The 19,348-nt window shown below is 32.9% G+C and overlaps 1 protein-coding gene across 1 annotated transcript; it reads right to left on the bottom strand.

The window, feature by feature from the left end:
• Window positions 1-1,262: 1,262 nt before the first annotated feature.
• LOC148606710 (uncharacterized) lies at window positions 1,263-3,795 on the bottom strand. The gene is made up of 2 exons (XM_088546256.1): window positions 3,455-3,795; window positions 1,263-2,894 (listed from the first exon to the last, which is right to left on the bottom strand). The coding sequence occupies exons 1-2, from the start codon at window positions 3,627-3,629 to the stop codon at window positions 2,461-2,463; spliced, it is 609 nt and encodes a 202-aa protein (XP_088402382.1). The 5' UTR covers window positions 3,630-3,795; the 3' UTR covers window positions 1,263-2,460.
• Window positions 3,796-19,348: the final 15,553 nt, after the last annotated feature.

Genomic DNA, 19,348 nt, shown 5'->3' with positions numbered 1-19,348 from the left:
CGAATGTTTGGGACTAAAATTGTGAGAAAATGAATCGAAAAGGGCCTTATTATTTTTACCTTTTTTCTACCTACTCCATGCATGCTTTCATCCTGTGAGAGTGTCTAAGTGCCTGATATTTTATAAAACATAGTATTTGGCTGTTAGTTTTGGAAAGGCACCCCTGATTTCTACTAAAAGTAATATTTTTTTCAGTATGTTACCATGGCTACTGGATTTTATAAGAATAATCACTACATTACTTATAAATGACTTGAACCTCCACACACCAAGGATTTCAAAAATATGCACTTAGACAAAACACTAGAAATGTCTGTGTGGACTGCCTCAAGACAGCTTTATTCCAACAAAATGAGACCAAATTTTCAGAAATGACCTAACTGTATTGTACTACCTTACTCTACCGGTGCATCTGGTCAATATCCCAGCTTTTTGTGGAGTCCGAGCTGTTTATTTACTGAAGAACAACAAACGACAAATGGCGGATGTGGATGCATGCCGAGTAGGAAAAAGACGCCATAGCATGATAAATGTCCACGTAATACTAGTCACGATATAAACATATTCACCCCGCTGCTATTGACACACTAAGTATATTAAAGTATAATTTATTGAAAAACTGTAGGTTGATATTTACCTGGCAGACAAATACTATATGACCCGTTGAATAAATCAGTTTTCATGGTGCAGATGGATACATCATAACGATCCACGAGTTTATGATGACGACCAGAAAAACATTCGAGTTAAATATATATCAAGAAAGGATTTCAGAACGACACAATGTTGTTCAATCACAAGACTTGGATTTATTGGTGCCCGATATTGTCATTAAAAAGGCGTTTTTTTACTTAGATAGGTCAAAACCAAGATTTTACGACAACGTCGAAAAAAACTTACACTTGGACAAATAATAATAGAGTGTGGGACTTGGGTAGTACTGCTGTATGGTGTTGTCTTCGACGTCTATTTTACAGCTCAGATACCATTGCTACTCACTGCATTACAGCTCAGATACAATTGCTACTCATTCCATTACAGCTCAGATACAATTGCTACTCAATCCATGACAGCTCAGATACCATTGCTACTCATTCCATTACAGCTCAGATATCATTGATATTCACTCCATTACAGCTTAGATACCATTGCTACTCATTATATCAACACCAGGTTACTTCAACTCTCATTAAACATAAAGTACTACCGGTACTAACAGTTGAAGCACACCGTATAACAAAAGGATTTAAAGTATAGACAAATAGAAATACGACCTTAAATGACATAATCCCAAATAAGATAATTGAATAAAAACATTTATGAAATAAAATAAACAATACCGCTTGCACAAAGAACAACTATTGTATCAATTACTAAATATATAATACAGCTAAGCGGAAGTTTGTCGCTAGACTAAACATCAGTTTATCAATCTTTTCTGAGGTCGATTATTTTGTCAATTTAAATTTTGCCCACGACATCCATTATATTCTCTTAAATCTCTTGTAGTCAACAAACGATTGCTTATTATGTTGTTTATGTTTTTGTTACTTTGTATAAAAATATAAATATTTGGTTACCATCAAAGCATTTATGTGTTTTGCAAACTGCTTCTTTGACAGATTGGTGTTCGGGAAGAAGAGAAGGCGAGAAATCTAATTATGAAGTGACACAATTTAGCAAATGCCCTTTAATAATTTACCCTAGTCCAGCACGGAGACAGAAAAATTTTAACACACTTTGGTAATGCTTTGAGATTGAGAATATGCATCAATGTTGAAATAGGTGATGAAACCCATTGTTTTTAGTAAATTGTATCATCAATTCGAATGTTGAAAATTAATACCGATTTCAGAAGCACACTTGTACGGTTTCGTATTTAATTCCCCGTCAATTCTGCTTGACAAGTTGCATTTTATATTGCTCGTGGCATTTAAATTTGTTTCATCTTAATGATATCAGATATTTAAGGTATGTGGTTATGTGGAACTAATATGTGAACAAAAGTTTATAGATTCATTTCAACAAATTTTGCAGTTGAATATCTATTACTAATACATTTACTAGCTATTAATGAACTTCTATACCATCAAATCCCGAAGCCGAATCATATGAGAGCGAATACATAAGAAATTATTCCTTGCAGCGGTTATTAGATGTACACATGTTCATAATACACAAAAAAGTTAACTTAAATATCATATGGTCTTTCCAAATGTGAAAATTGTATACACTTGGGAAGATAAATCCAAATGTAATCTTTGTGACTATTATACTGGACTACATTTTCCAGCAAGTCACTATTTGGACAGTAACTCCTCGAATATTATTATTCATTTGCAATACACGTTAATATCTATAAAATTTTCTTAATAAATTGCAATTAACCGCATTAAAATCTCGTGAAATAAAAATGCAGAAATCGACAATCTCCCAAAGACTTGCTAATTTGCAAATTATTCATTCTTTGTACAACAGCAATCCCATGAAAGAACTTGCTGTATTTGTGTGTTCCTCATTGTCAAAGAAGTTTTCAGCAAACAAATTCCCGGTTTCTATCCACACGTGTTTTCCTTTTCGAACTCGGCATATGATACTACGGGTTGTTTGAAACCATCCAGCTGATCCTCCAAAATGTACATATTGTTTCTGTTTGACAATATTGTCCACCTTAAGTACTGTGAAGGAAGATTTGCCTCCAGCGGATTGAATCGACCATGCAAACATATACAAGGCAGATTGTGGAGCTATAAAGATGCTGTCTCCTGGGCTGAAATGATTTCCTTCGTTGAGTATAGCTCGATTGAATTTTACAATTGAATTCTTGTTGTAAATGGTATTCGCAAAAGGCATCTCAGCATAAAAGAAAACTGGAGTCTCTCTGGAACATGAGTCTAAATATACATAATGAAGACATTAACTATACATATTTATGCATGGCCTATTTGTTTTACTGTCTAGAAAAGTTTTTTTTTAAAATTTCGCTAGACACATTAGTGAACAACAAGAAATGATACAATGTTAATTGCGTGAACTTTAAGTTGTTTTTATCACGATTTAACGTTGAAAGGTTTATTGGAATTAAACGAACTGGCTATGCATTTAAAAATACTGACTTATTTTTTGCAGGATTTTTTTTTCTAATTGTTTTATATTTTATTATGCATTCATATTAGTGTCATAAGGATGACAGCTAGTATTTTGAATATTAAAAAAAAGAACACAAAAAAGAGAAAACATTAAAAAATATATATAACAATAAAAACTTTAAAATCAGCCAAAAAAGCCACAAATAAAAACAAACCAAGAAACAACCTCGGAAAACTTCGATAATATTACAAACATATCTAAGGCTCGAAGGTGTTCCAGCTAAACTAGCAATATTTTATGACAGACCTTACTTTGATATCCTCTGCTGTACAATTAGGTCAAATGTCAAAAAGTGTCTACTTACGTTGTTCGACCATCTGTTTAACCAAATTCGTCAGATTTGCCTTAAAATCATCCAAAACGTCAATTGAAACCACTTTGTTATCATCCAATGTTATATTTCTATTAATAGACATGAACGTTACCTCATACACAGACATTACCAGAACAAAAACAATGATTAAAACTTTAAAATACATCCTTACGTGCTGCAGTGACAAAAATCACATAAAACGTCTGTTGAACAAGAAATTCGGTATAACATCTTGCATATGAAACCTGATCTCTTGAGAAAGCGTTTCCAAAATTCTAACACAGCAATAACAAACAAACAGGTCTGTCGACACTACAATTTATTACAAAAAAAGGTATATTATTTGTTGATTTTCTCTATATTTCAATTTACAGAAACAAAATACGAAGTTTATGTAAGAATAATCATAACACTTGCGTAAACAAAATGAATAAATTCTGCCAAAACACTTGACTGTTTTTTTCATCTGTCGTTTTATTTTGTCGAAAATTTATCAATATTACTAATAAAAACACATTTATGAAGTGAAACATTCATAATAAATCTCTCAGTTTACACTGTTTAACAGCGTTTCATTATATTATACTAGTAATTAATTAGAAGTGTTATTTTTTAATACGTCACAGGTATTCCCCTAATTGTGAGTTGTGAGTTGTGTTCACAGACCATTTATTTTCCTACACACTCAGTTTTTAAGACACTGAAGAAGGTCATTAGTAGACCAAACATTTTGCCAATTTAATTTTTAATTATAATGTATAAATATCTTTATCCGTTAAGTTTGCTGGTTGGCAGCTTCCTATATATACATGTATAAATACATAATTTCAAATTATTTACTATTTCGATGTAACGATATGCATTATATCTATGTCACGAACAAAAATGTATCCGCCTCTTTTATTTCGTAGATACGCATTGATAAATTCTGAACAAAACGTCATCCACGAAGCTCATATCACTATAGTTGAACACAATTTAAACTTTTTGCCATCTCCATTCAATGCTGATGACCTGATTTAGTTTCAATCCATGGCTTAGTTTTAAATAAGAAATTTAAAAAATATCACTGAAATAATTATTGGAAATTGGAAATTATGCGTTATGTGTTAAAAGAAATAACCTATCATTAGCAGGATTAGATCCTTAGACGCAAGGGTTTCAATATTTAAAAGTCAAGTCTAAAAAAGTAGCCAAAACAAAAATGAACAAAAAGGTATTCCCGCCAAAAGTAAGTATTAACTACCGTCAACGTTACAAATAAATTTTACGTGGAACATTCTATGGCAGTAATTTCTATTGACTTACTGTTATCGTTGAAATAGAAATGGTCTAATCTTCAGATATTTAAGGCGGAATTATAAATGTGAACAACATTAAGGAGTATCTGTAGGAACAAACACCACTTGCATCTTTACAAATACATATACAAATTATAAAGACATTAGCCATTCATTTAAATAACCTCTTATTTTCTGTTCATTTTTACTACAATACAATCAAAAATGTTATATTGACATAGTTTCATTTCTTAAAAAAGTAGGAAACCCATAAAGGAACTTGCTGTTTGTGTATTGGCTTCTCAATCGAAGAAATTTTCAGTAAACACGTTTCCTGTTTCTATCCAAACATGTTGTCCTTTAGTCACTTGACAAATCATTCTTGTAGTTTAAGGCAAGTTTTCAGATGATCCGAGATTCATGTATTGCGTTTTCTTAGTAACATTATCAACTTTCAATACTGTGCATGTCGTCTCGCTCGCTACCGTATGTCTGAACTGTCCAAGAGAAGAAATAAAGACCAGAGTGAGGGGCGATAAAAATGTTGTCCCCTGGATTAAAGTGGTTTCCGTTGTTATACACCATCTGGTTAAATTTAACAATCGAATTTTTGCTGTAAACGGTGTTCGCTTCGGGCATAAAGTAGTATAAAATTTACAAGTACCTTTGCAATTCTGAAACTTAGTTCGTATTTACTTTACTACCCAAAAGAGTGTGCTTGATGACATACGGTTATTACATGAATACTGGGGAATATTGTCTCGAGTATAATTTTATAGTGCACGAGTTTACGATGGATAGTATTCCCTAGTATTCATGCAATGACAATTGTATTGTATGGAAATATGATTTAGTCTTGTGCAAAATGAACTTTTGTCACGGATAACGCCATTTGTACAACTATACTTGCCCTAGTTGAATTGGAAATATATTGCACGCTGACTTTGCATTGGTTTCTATTGGGAAATTATAAGACAATTGAAATGAACTCTAGAAAAACGGCGGGAAAATTTTTCCGCAACAGTTCTCTTTAAAAGTAGTCAAGACATATAAACATAACAGCTGCCTGCAGATAAGTTAAGATAGCTTTCGGTTGTTATCTAGATGTATTGAATGTATTTGAGAAAAAAATCAAACAGAAAACAAACAAACAAAAACAAACAAACAAAAAAAGAAATGTACAAATAAACAAACAGACCATAAAAAAAAGAAAAAAAAGAAACAACAAACATACAAACAAACAAACAAACAAACAATGATGTGTCACCATTAGCCACATTCTTTAACATAAAGTTTTTAATTCGTAGCCTTTATTGAGAAAACTCAGTACTGTTAAATAAAAAAAAAACCGGACTTACGTTTTTCGATTATCTGTGTAATTGAATTCGTGAGGTTACTCCTAAAGTCATTCAAATTGTCAGCAGAAACCAAATTGTTATCATTCATTGTGAATTTATATTAATAGACAAAAATATACAAAAATAAAAAGTCATTTCGTTTGTCGTATTATTTGATCAATAGTTTTCCTTTACCACCGATTTCTTAGCATAGGTCATGATATGAGGCTGATTTCACAGTGTCTGTAGTAACCTTTATTTTAAGTTCTTTGGGTAGATACTATGTATCAAATCCCCAAAACTAGGATTGTTTAAGATTAAGAGCTAGCGGTGATACAGATTCACTGGAGAAGAAACAGAAAGTGTTACAAACATTGGACAATGCAATTCTAGATTCAATATAATTAGATAGTGTGGAGCAGGAAATAACCAGAGAAACAACATTTGATTTCGTTCTGCTGAGTAAATATAAAATGTATGCTTATCAAACATGAGTATTTGATTTACCATCTCACATCTGAAACCCGGCCCCAGCGCCACAAAAGTCTGAGAAAAATCTTAACTGTTTGTGACGTCATCAATTTCAAAGACTTTGATTGGAGTTACCATGGAAATTAACAATATTTTCAGACATAAGTACTTTTTTTGTGGGGCGCCAGGGCCTGATCTTCTGGAAAGGAGTTTCAAAAATTCTAACACAAAAGGAACAATTACAGATCTGTCAACACTTCAATATATATTTTAAAATTGTGTTCTGTTTTCAAAAGTACGAAGTGTATGGACGAGAAACCCTACTACTTGTGTAAACAAATAAATCAGTTTCGACTCTGTCAAAACAGTTAACTAACTTTTCATCTTTTGCTGAAAATCGATAAAACATTTACCAGTTCTCTCATCACAACACCTTTATAAAGTGAAACATTCATAACAAAGTTGTCAATTTACATTTTTCTACTGTCTTTCATTATTTCTTAAACCTTTGTCACAACCAACTTTAGTTTCACTTAAAAAGATATTTTTTTCCCAATTATATACATAATTTAAAAAAAAAAAAAAAAAAAAAAAACCAAAAAAAAACAAAAAACAAAAAAACAAAGAAAAGAAGCTTTTAACAACATCTATGTAACTTTATTATATGTACCATGATTCTATAATGACTGTTTGGGAATTCCGAATTATAACTGAAATAGAAAAATGTACGAATTAAACTCCCATAATTCATTGGCAAGCTATATGTCATCGGTAATGGAATTATTTTATGACGTGGTTAATTGATAATAAAAGTATAATCATATAGACATATGTGCTACACTATGGTGGACATTTCTTTCAACATATAGGCGGTGTCTTTTCATTCACAAAAAAACTAGTCCTGTTAGAATCAAATTTTATTTGGGAAAAACTAATGCGACATATCTATTCGGGCTGGGTACGCTAATTTCTAATGTAAAAACATACATGATGACTCACTTATAATATGAAGGGCCATAATAGCATACTTTTAAAAATAATTATGGTTAAATCCATGTTGTTATTTAGTTTGAATTTGATATTACTTCGAGGACAATATTTTTTTGCAAGACACATTTAAAAGTCATATATACCACTTTAAATGCACTTTGAAATGCACCTAGAATGTACTGAACACTTGTCAAGTCTAACCTATCTTAAAGTTCTTTTTGTTCAGATTTCCCTGTTCTATATGTTTGCATCTACTCGTACTGTTACATTTATCCGTTCCTTCGCTTGTACTGGACGAGGTCGTCAGTTAACCGTACATTTTGAAATAACATAACACCATTGTTGACATGATAGATGCATACTTTTATAGACGCGTTTGCATAAAATAGACGAAGATGTCATCATGCATTACTTCTTTTTGTCTAAAACTAAAATTTTTAAGTTTTATTTCAGAACATCAATGTCATGTCAATATTTTTTTTTCATTTATCATTAACCATTTTGTTTTGTATATACCTTTTAGTAGTAGTACAACAATGCATTTGTTAAATGTAAAGAAGATGCACGACAAACGACGACGGACGTAAAGTTATAACAATGGCTCACAATCGGTTCCGGTGAGCTAAAAAGATAAGAAATAGCCTGTTATTGCTCTCCAATGAAGATTTGAACTGGAAAATGTTATTACCTCCTGGTAATCAGATTTTATTAGTTACATACTAAAAAAATGGATGCGTTTATACAAAACTTCCAAAATAAAAAACAAATAATGTTAAGAATTCTGCCAAAAGTCTTAGCTATATAATTTAGTAATCAAATTCCTGTTTTAAGCGGTATTTATATCAATATTGTAATGTGACTTAACAACCTTTCTATACTTATTCCGTAGTCATAATAACAGTTCACTCATTGAAATTGGGAGATTCTATAATATTGATAGATCTGAAAAGTATTGTAATCTCTAAAACGCTAATGGACTTTGTGATGAGTTTCACTACTTGTTTCTTAGTATAATTCTTAGTATAGCTGCTAAGAAATAAACATGAAAACCCAAATGTTTAAGAGGTTTCAGGCATTCTTGATTTAATCATATTCAATTACACTTACTGCAAAAATGTTACTAAAGCCTTTCGATTAAACTTCATTTTGTACATCTTGTCACTTATCAATAATATGACTTAATATAATGTTGTTACGTTGTTACGCGTTATTAGCTAAATAAAATGTCTTAATGCCTCAATGACTGATGTAGTCCTGTCTTCAGCGTAGGAATGTCTAATTTTCTGTAGCCTTATTTAAAAGAAAATATATAATTAACACGGTTTGTCAGTGTATATCTTTTATTTTTAAAGGAATACTTTACATTTACAAATGTATGAACAATAAAAATGAACTATCGTCGACAGTAAAAATTACATTTTGCGTTTCTATGGTACATGTAGTAATTGTAAGTATTTGTTTTTTTAGAGGAGTACGAATTCCCAACAGGAAAGAAAGTCTTGTAATGATTGATTTTATCTACAATCGTCAGATATTCAAGGCGGAATCATAACAATGGTAAAAACCAGTTTTTATCCATACTATATCAGATGTGCAGACAAAATTCACATACACATAATTAAGTCAAATGAATAGACAGTTTATTCTACAAACCTCTAATTTTCTCAGTTTTTTGTGCTACAAAACGAGCAAAAATGTTATCATCTCATAGATTTAGTCTTTAAACAATAGGACACCCAGTGAAAAAAAAAATCTCGTCAAACCCATTTCCTGCTTTTCAAGACATGTTGTTCTTTTGTAACTAGATACATCATGGTTAAAGGTAAATTGTCCAGAGACCCATGTAGTGTTTTTTCTTGGTAATGTTCGCTTCTTTTAATTCTGCGTGTTTCGTCTTTTTTTTTTCTATAAGACAGAAGTGATACAGACAAGGATGAGTGGGGATGAAAATGCTGTGACGAGCGTTAAAGTGGTTCTCTTTGTTATACACGTTTCGGTTGAATATTAGAATATAATTTGTGTTGTTAACGGTGTTTGCTATAGGCATCGCTGCATAGAAAAATGCTGGACTATCAACCATCGAAGCTTCTGTAATTGAAGAAGTGGCAAATGACTTGTGTGTAGACAGACAGTGGAATGTTGCAATTAAAATGTGTCAATCAAAAGGCAGTAATATAAATTCTACCACGTGTCACTTAAAACATTGAAATGTAAAGAATTAAGTTTGATATTCTAATAGAAAGAAAAGTCTTTCAAATTGAATATTTTCAAAATAAAAAAAAAACAAGTGCATTTTCAATCTCTTTATGCTACACTGAAGTTTCGCGCGAAATTCATACATAAAAGCGTTAACATCTCAGGAACGCAAATCATTTTTGATTGGTGCGACATTCTTGTAAGATGTCAAAGAATGTGTCGGTGCTTTAATCTTATACAACGAAAATTAATAAACAAGTCATGAAAGTAAACTTGAAAACAATTCATAGCTGCTTACTTCAGTTGGTCAAAATGAAGTGCTTGCGCCTTCTTGAAATACGATATTATATATCATTGCGTCTTATGTGTAATTTTGATGATAATAGTAAATTCTAACAAAATAACATTAAGTTAGGAATAAAAACATTAACTATTCTTCATCTTAGATCTTTGTTCTTTGATTGAACAATTTATTTTCCGATTTTATTTTTTAGACATTATATTATTCAACATGCAAAATTAATCAAAATAATAATATAAACATAACACAGCTTTTTTCATGAAGATTGCATAATGGATTACAACCGACGGTGAATAAATCATAAAAAAAGAAAACGTAACGGCAAATCATTATAATTTAACTACTTCGGTTTGACAATGAAATCAGTACATAACAGACAATTGACAAAAACGTTGTCATACTGAAATGCCAGAAATATCTTCTACTAGACATGAAGATACAAGTAATCAATCTATCAATTTTCAAATTGCAACAAGTCCTTGTTGTACACGATATCGATAAAAGTTACTATTTCTGACCATATGCAAAGTTGAGCGATGGAATTTTTCACCCACCCATAATGAATTTTAGTTTTAGCATTTATTTTGAAGTCATAAATAACAAAAAAATACCCCAAAATACATGATGAGTTTGCCATTTTCTTGCGTAGTCCTCCTCGGCATCCATAAGAATTCCAATTTATGAAGCGTGGTTCACGGTACTTGGGACCTTTAGAAAGGATATTACGCAGAGATTCGTTTTCGATAATGGTTGAATCTCCCCTAACAACGTGACCGGAAGGACCATATTTGAATGGAGAGTTTTTGCGAAAACAGTGGTTTAGCCTTGGCGTCCTCAATTTCGAGGTTCTGAAGTAGCCTTTTATAATTGAAAATTTTGGATGCAATGGGTGGAGTATAGGAATATGGAATAATTGGTATGGATTTGTCTTTGAAATATGGTGGAATTTTGTTGGTAACATTTTTGTAATGGAGGATGGTAGCCAAATTAATTACATCTATACCTTTGTTGACAAAGGTAGTGGAAGAATGGTAGTTTGTCTTCATCCTGACTTTTCACACAAACTGGTTTAAAGAGTCTGTGGAAACCCATATCCAAAATGATGGCAGCAAGTCTGTATAATGATGAGGTTGGTTCAGAAACAGGAGTGTCAAGACTTTTTTTGTAAAGGGAGTGTAGTAGTGTGAGAGGTATAGAATAGAGTTTGTTTCTAATGTGATGAAGTCCAAGAGGTTTTTGTATAAAAGGAAGGAGACCATCTATGGAGACATCATGTAACTTAGGTGACGTACAGTGGTGATGGCCAAGTCTCCTTTCCCGTCTTGGATTTTTGTCAAATAAATTCAGCACATTTATGCTATTGTTATATTTGCTTGAAAGGTTTCCTATACTTTTGATTTTGTCATTGCATCCGTAATGTATTGAGGTAGCTAGTCTGTGTATCCAGTACTCCTCTCTTTCCCTACGATAGTTTTTACTTAGAACGGGACTGTTCGTATGATGGTAATTTTTTTTTTTATAAAATACGAACTTTCATTGATAGGATTGAATGATCTTGTTGATTAAAATGTTAATAAGCTGTCGGGAATTTGGTGGTATTAACTCCCGAACGATGACCGCACATTCTTTCGTTTAATCGTTCTTGTGTTTCACCGACATATACTAAACCACATAAGTTGCATTCTAATCCATATATTAAGTTTGTTGATTTGCAACTGAAGTCATCGTGACTTGTGTGAAAGGTTTCGTTTGTAAGAGAACTAGAGAAGTAAGAGCCGGTTAAAAGAATGTTGGATGTTTTGCAATTTTTAATACCACATTTTGATATAGTACAATGTGGTTCGTCATCGTTGTGGTCAAATATATCATTAAAAGTGATGGAACATTGTTTGAATATTTTGAAAAAAGTCAGAATGTTTGTACTGGAATAGATAGTCCGCAGACTGAAAGTATGATTGGGTACTTTTTGTTGGAATGGTCGGGGCACTATCCATACCAGATGTGAGTGCACATCTGGGGACACCACATTCTTACAAGACAACAAGAGTACCGATCTTCTGTCAGGTTCGGAACTTTTAATACTGGGCGACGTCCGAGTCAGTTTTTCTTTCATTCATCTTGTTAAAACCATTAACTTTAAAAATTGTATTACTGGGTTGATGATACCCTCGGGGACAAAATCCACCAGCAGAGGTATCGACCCAGTGGTGTGAAAGAGTTATAGTGGTAATCAAAAGAATGAAATCCAGGGACAAAGACTAGATGTGGAAAACAGACAAACACAACAAAGAACATAAAGTAACTATAATCATACATACAAAGTAACAACAGAAAATGAGCAACTCGGACTCCACTAAAACTGGGAGCATGGACCACGTGCACCGTTAGGGCAAGCGTCCTCTGTTTTTCTAGAAACTCCCGCCGAGTTGCTCATAAAAAGTCAAGTAGACGAAAGAGGAAAGAAAAACTATGACACATTGAATAAATCAGTTTTCATGGCGCAGATGGATACACCGAGGCGATCCACTAGTTCATGATGACAACCATAAAACTTCTGAAGTGATGACTTCAATCTTGTAGTATCATAACCCTGATCCAGAAGCGTATTTGTTAGAATTCTAGTGCGATATAAAAACTTCAGCAAGCTTTGGCATGACATAGGAACACTCCATAAGCAGGTGCTGAAGGGATGTTGCCACAGATGAAATGAAATTCTGAAAAAGTAACCACGTTTGTCGTAAAGTTTGGTCAATAATTTTCCTTAACCATCGGTTTCTTAGTGTAGGTCAACATATGAGGCTGACCTCACAGTTTCCGTAGTATCCTTTATCTCAAGTTCTTTGGGGGTATATGCGATGTATCAAATCCCCGAAATTAGGATTATTTTAAGATAATACGTCATCTATATAGCAGAAACTTAGATTAAAGGATCTAGCTAAACGATATTCTTCCTTTCGGATCAGATCAGCAGTAAAGTCAGGCTCATAAGTGTGAAGAAATAGATCAGCAAGTAGAGGAGCACAATTTGTTCCCATTGGAATGCCAACCGTTTGTTGAAAAATGCGTCCACCAATCTGGACAAATGTGTTGTCAATTAAATATTCCAGTATTTTGTAAACACCTTCTGTATATTTGGAAGATGATTTGGAATTATTTTTTACAAAGTATGAGGAATCTCTACCAAGAACTATATATTTGTATCTAGGTGTACCATCTAATGTTTCTGATAAAAGTCTTGAACTGATTGTCTCCAAAAGACCTTTCGATTTTTTCAGGATCCACATTGAATTAATACCACTACGGGAGTAACAAGTGTTGTGATAGGATTGCAGTCCCTCTTTGACAGTTGTAAGTATAGAAGTTAAAGGTTTTGAAAGAGATTTGGTGGTACATTTTGCAGATCCAGCTATGTAACGTTGTTTGTATGGATTCTTGTGGAGTTTAGGAATCCAGTAACATAGACGGAATGTCACAATCATCGTCCTTGGTAGAGAGACCAAAAGAGTATAGCACAGATTTATGGTTTTCCACAATCTCTTCTTTGGAGAGTGTGGTAGCAGTATAAGTCTTATCACTGCTATTAGTTTCTACGTCTACCTCTGATAATAAACATTGGATGTAAAACGTTTTGCAGAAAAAGACAATTTTTTTTGGCTTTGTCTGCTGGTACGACAATATTGTCATGTATAGTGGACAATGTTTTTGCTACATTGGGACTTTGAAAACTGATGTAGCATTGGCACTAATTGACCTACTTAAAACTTTCATTCGTAACAATTACTTTTATTTACACTATAATATTCAGTTGAGTGTTTCAGTTCTGATATATAGTCACGGCTGTTCCTCACTAGGAAAAAAGTGGCATTGATTTGCTGGATCTATCCAAGTTTCTATCCAAACATATCTATTCTTCTTAACCAGACATATTATAATTCTGCTTGACGGAAAATATCCTGCAAATCTAACCGTTAAGATCTAAAAATTCCTATCAGCTATAGCAACATCCCCTCAGCGCATGCGTAAGGATTTTTTTCTATAAACACAACTCGCACGTTATGCCAGAGCTTGCCTAAAATACACATAGTTTTGTGTACCGTGTTAGACTACTTACAAAACTGTTTGCAATAAGGCTTCTTGGACAGTGGTACATGTATGTTGCCACAAGAATAAAGTCAACACTACAAAACTTTTATGGTCACCATCATGAAGATGATTTGTTCCCTGTATCATAGTTTGTCCAAGTTGCTCATTTAATTTAGTTACTTTCTTTGTATTATTTTGGTTATTTTATGTTCTTTGTTGTGTATGCCTATTTTCTATATGTGGTCACATTCTTTTGATTTCCGCTAGAATCTTGCTTCTCTTAATTACCCTTCCATTTTCTGGTAGCACATATTACATTCTTTTGATTTTGGCTAAAATCATGGTTCCCTTGATTACTCTTTCGACCGAAAATTTTGTTATATCACTTAGTGTTTTATTTTTTTTATGTGTATATAAATCAAGCGCATATCATAAAATATCAATAACCGCTGGAATGTTCGAAGTCCTAATGGGTTTGATTTTAATAATGATCGGTGTATTTATCTGCACCATGAGAACCGATTGGTTCACCATGTCATTGTTTTCCTTTCCTCTTTTGTCTACCCCGGACTTGACTTTTTATTAGCAACTCGGCGAGTGTATCTAGAAAAGCAGAGGACTTACACTACCGGTACTCCGTTTGTAGTCGGGCTGCACATTTATTTGTTGTGTTTGTTCGTGTTATTTCGGTTATTTCACGATCTTTGTTGTATTTGTCTATGTTCCATATCTAGTCTTTGTCTTTTAATTATATTATTTGGTTAACACTTGAATCTTTGTACCCTTAATTCCTCTTTATATATTAAGACAGGTATTTTTCAAATGTGCGGACATTATCAGTATATGTATTCAATCTAATATTTCCATTTATCTGGATTATTGTGTTTTTTAAACGGTCACACATGCGTCGGCTTCAATAAGATTTCAACTTATATTGATTCAATGTGTAGAACGTCTAATATTGGTACAGTTTGTGGTTCAAGTTTTATTAGAATCCTCATAATAGATTCGGGCAATAAAATTCCTTACCATCTGATATTTAAATTTGTCATTTCCTATTTCAGGATTAAAAAAATATAATCTATTTAGTTTTTTGCACATAATTGTATTGTAGTTTACCTTCTTTCAAATCCATATTAACCAAAAGCAAAATACTTGAATAGTGGAGCTGAAATATTGTAAATAAGAGCAGACAGGATTATAACCTTCAAACATTGATATTAAACAAAGAGAGTATGTAATCTTGCAATAAGTAAATGTAAAAAGATATTTGTTTGCCAATATTTTATTGAATTATTAGTTCAAAGCAAATATACTAGACATGTACATAAATTCAGTAGCATCGTATACATTGCAAACTAATTATGTAAGAATACTCTCAATGTTTTATAGTATTTTATAAAGGTTCTTTCTTTTATATTCTAACCTTTGAATAACAGGAATCCCATGAAGGAACTTGTCGTAAGTGACACTGAACGAAAATAAAATAGTGACTTGAAGACTATCCTTCTTTACCTCGTTTATTATAATTCTGGTTGGCGGAAAATATCCTGCAGATCCTCCCATGTGTGCATGAAGAGCCTCCTTTCTGACATAGTTGATCTTCAGTTTGGTTACGGCGTATTTACCACTATTTCATTGTGTCGTCCAAGAGAAAATATAGACACCTGAAGTGGGAGCGATGAAGATGCTGTCACCGGGATGGAAATGATTTCCTTCATTGAAAAGAACATTGGAAAACTTAACTATTGAATTTCTGTTGTATTCGATATTGGAAGAGGGCATCCTGACGTAAAAGTAAACATGGTCAACTTCAGCGTTAGACCCTGAAAAGGAAAAAAGAATGCGATAATCGCTGTTGATTATTATGTATTTTAGCGCGATATAAATAATGTTCTAGAGAACAAAATTCTTATGCATATGAAATACAGTACGCATAAATTTCAGGAAATGCAATTATGGATATTAAGGGAAAACCTTTACAATTCATGACAAAAATATTGCAAATATTTGTAACGATACATTAGGAAGTTATTTATACGACTGTAATTGTAAGGAATACTTATGGTCGTCATCATTAACTCGTGTCTCGTTGCGGCGTATCCATCTGCACCATGAAAACTGATTTGTTATAAATTTCCTTTCCTCTTTCGTCTATCTCGGATTTGACTTTTTATGAGTAACTCGGCGGGTGTATCTAGAAAAACAGAAGACGATTACCCTACCGATGCACTTGGTTACTTTTGTTACTTTGTATGTACTATTTAAGTTACTTTATGTTCTTTGTTATATTTGTCTGTTTCCCATTTCCGGTCTTTGTCCCTGGATTACATTTTTTTGACTTCCGCAAGAATCTTGCTTCCCTTGACCCTCTTTGGATAGAACTATTAATCATCGCACATTAATGTTACATAAACAATTTAGTGCTAGTATGTCTGTTTACCTTGTCTTACAGGGAATGATTGCCGAACTTAGAAAACTAGGCATTACACAAAAGGAATATTAAAAAAGATGACCTGTCTAGTAAATGACAATATCAGGATAAAAAGCAGAAAGTTAGAAACGATTGTAATAGTCCTCACTAGGTACAGGAAATTTTTTAAATGGTAGGCGGATTAAACCACGTTTTATAGCATGCTTAACCTCCCGCCTTCTTTACGGTTCCGAAATTCCGGAAAACATCAACATAAATGGTCAGCATTAAATTGTCCCAGCCAAATCGTTAAAACCAGTAGTCAAAACAGTATATGATATATATGTACAATACATCAGTGAAAATAAAAAGGGCAAAATACAATAAATATATAGTTAATCCAAGACACGAGTTAAAAAAAAAACTGCGGGGGAGACGCGTCATGTTCAAGATGAAATAATATACAAATATACAAAACTATAGAAAATTAATTAGAATACATTATAAATCCATTATCTATACTCGGATTGTCAGAAGCAGAATATTTTTGAATAAGATATGGATACCGGAAATAAAACTTCCTGAGGGAGCGTATGGGACGTATTGTCTTATAACTTTACCCCAAAAGCTTGCCTCTTAGACGATGGTGTCGTCTTAAGAAATCAGCATGGTCTCCGATAGCTCTGACACACATTAACAACAGAGAAATATAAACACTTTGTGCAGGGAAAACTGGTATACTACACAAAGAGTAATTTATAGCATTAAAGTTTAAATCGCATCGTTTTTCATATATTTGTTTACACTTAGAAGACTACTGTCCTCAAATTTGCAAAGAGTTGTACCAACATACTTAGTTACCGCTTGCAAAGAGTCATGTCATGCAAACATATTTGAATATTTATCATGTACATGTATTACAAAATTGTAATCTGTATTAGTTAATATATATTGTAAGACGCGATAAAATATTCGACGTACAATTTTTTTGCAAAAGATAACAGGTACGACTTTGTACCCACGTTTTGTGGCTGCCTCAATCATGTCCGTCATATTTTTTTTCAGATCCACAAAAACGTACATAGTTACAAGATTATTTACGCCAATCGTAGAATTTTGCATCGATCTCATGTGTACTTCACAGGAAAGAAAGAGCAGCAGTACATATTTGAGAGAACTCAAACACATCATGGTTACTCTTTTAACTGGATATGAAGAAAACTAGTTAGTAAAATGTTGAAACGCGGTGAAGTACCAAGTTGAAACGCAAAACTTGTGGGAAAATCTGTACACTCAAGGACATGTAAGGGGAGAAAGTTGGGTGTATTTTTCATATTTCATTTTGTTTTAGTACTAATTATCTAAAAAAGAATTATAATTTAGGAATTGATATTTTGGTACTTCTTGCATGGTCAAAATTAAAATAACAGTCATATGGCAATTTTGTTCATTCATTTTTAGATCCGCCCATAACCGTATTCCCACTCTACACTTTTTTACAATTTGTACAGATTGTGATTGAAGTTGGCGATATTCAAGAGTTATCGTTTTTTCATTAAGTTTATTTAAAGGGAGATGAATGTATGCTTAAAAAGACACCTGTGAGCTATAGTTCTCGATAAACTGGATGTTGTTGTCGATTCTTTTTTCGAACATTAGACCCCACCATATAGGAGACCACAATAAAAATGTGTTAAAAGTTCAAGCTGGTGTGTTAAATAATTGCTAATGTGATGTTACTCCCTGAGACACATGCATTACATATCAACTTTGCAATATATGCATGATATTTTTATTATCAAGATAATTTAGAGGAGTCATTGTACTTGCAGTTTTTTTTCAAATAGGAGACCTAGAACTTCTTTTCTGTTAAACGATGTAAGATGTTCATGAATTGTGCAAAGAAAAACAAAAGAGCTTTACGAAACTGGTACGAAAGATTTAGCTACACATTGCCCGTGGATAGTGCCTAGCAAAAGAAGTAAATATATATGATACTTTAACGCTTTACCTCATTATTACAGGTAACATATGAATACAGATAAAAACTATTGAGATGTATATACTAATAATTCTAATCATGAGATTCTTCATGCTTATAGCCGTTTTTGATTGGTCGAGAATGTCGTTGCCAGAAAGTTCATACATGCATGAACTTCGCCAGATCGTTCATACATGCATGAACGCCAGTCAACTTGAAACCAATATGGCGGCCGTGTAGTTAGAAAGAGGGTGGCAACGAACTAAACGGCATAATATTGCCATAAGAAAAGTTTATTACATGCACAATGACTTTACCGGTCAACTTTGTTTACATAGAGTAATTTTCAGCTCGGGGAAAGAAACTTATAACTGAGTCTGACTGAACCCTTGAAAAAACCTTCTTGTAATTTTCTTTCTTTCTTGTTGTGTTTCCTTAATAACCATATTCCTGTTGAATTGTTTACATCTCGTTTTTTCCAATGCCAACTATCACTTCGTCTATGCCGTCTTCACTGTCGTTTGTGTAAATATTCGTTCGCGCTCCCATATACGTGCGTATTGAAGCGTAAACATATTCGCAGTGTATCAGTATAACCGACTGAGGCTCTCAGAGGGTAACTTTGACTGTCGGATAGAATTATAAGGATTGAATAGCTATTTTCGATCGTTCATGCATGTATGAACGGATCTCTCCACTCCCAAACATTACATGAACGGCCTTGTTCAATCCTATAGTATATCAATAAAACAGTTTCAACGGGTTGTGTGCATAATTGTTTGTAAGAGTCAGTAAAAAAATATCCACTAACTCAAGTAAAAGACAGAAGAAAA

Source organism: Perna viridis, chromosome 9, assembly GCF_037379345.1.
Source record: "Perna viridis isolate PV_CMFRI_1.1 ecotype Kerala chromosome 9, ASM3737934v1, whole genome shotgun sequence".
NCBI lineage: Eukaryota > Metazoa > Mollusca > Bivalvia > Mytilida > Mytilidae > Perna > Perna viridis.
The sequence above is the reverse complement of the archived record's forward strand: the minus strand, read 5'-3'. Positions and strand labels throughout refer to the sequence as shown.

Coding starts and splice junctions, on each gene's coding strand:
- LOC148606710 (XM_088546256.1), bottom strand. CDS start 3,629: ATGTATTTTAAAGTTTTAATCATTGTTTTTGTTCTGGTAATGTCTGTG. Junction 2,895..3,454: donor TAAACAGATGGTCGAACAAC/GTAAGTAGACAC, acceptor ATGTATATTTAG/ACTCATGTTCCAGAGAGACT.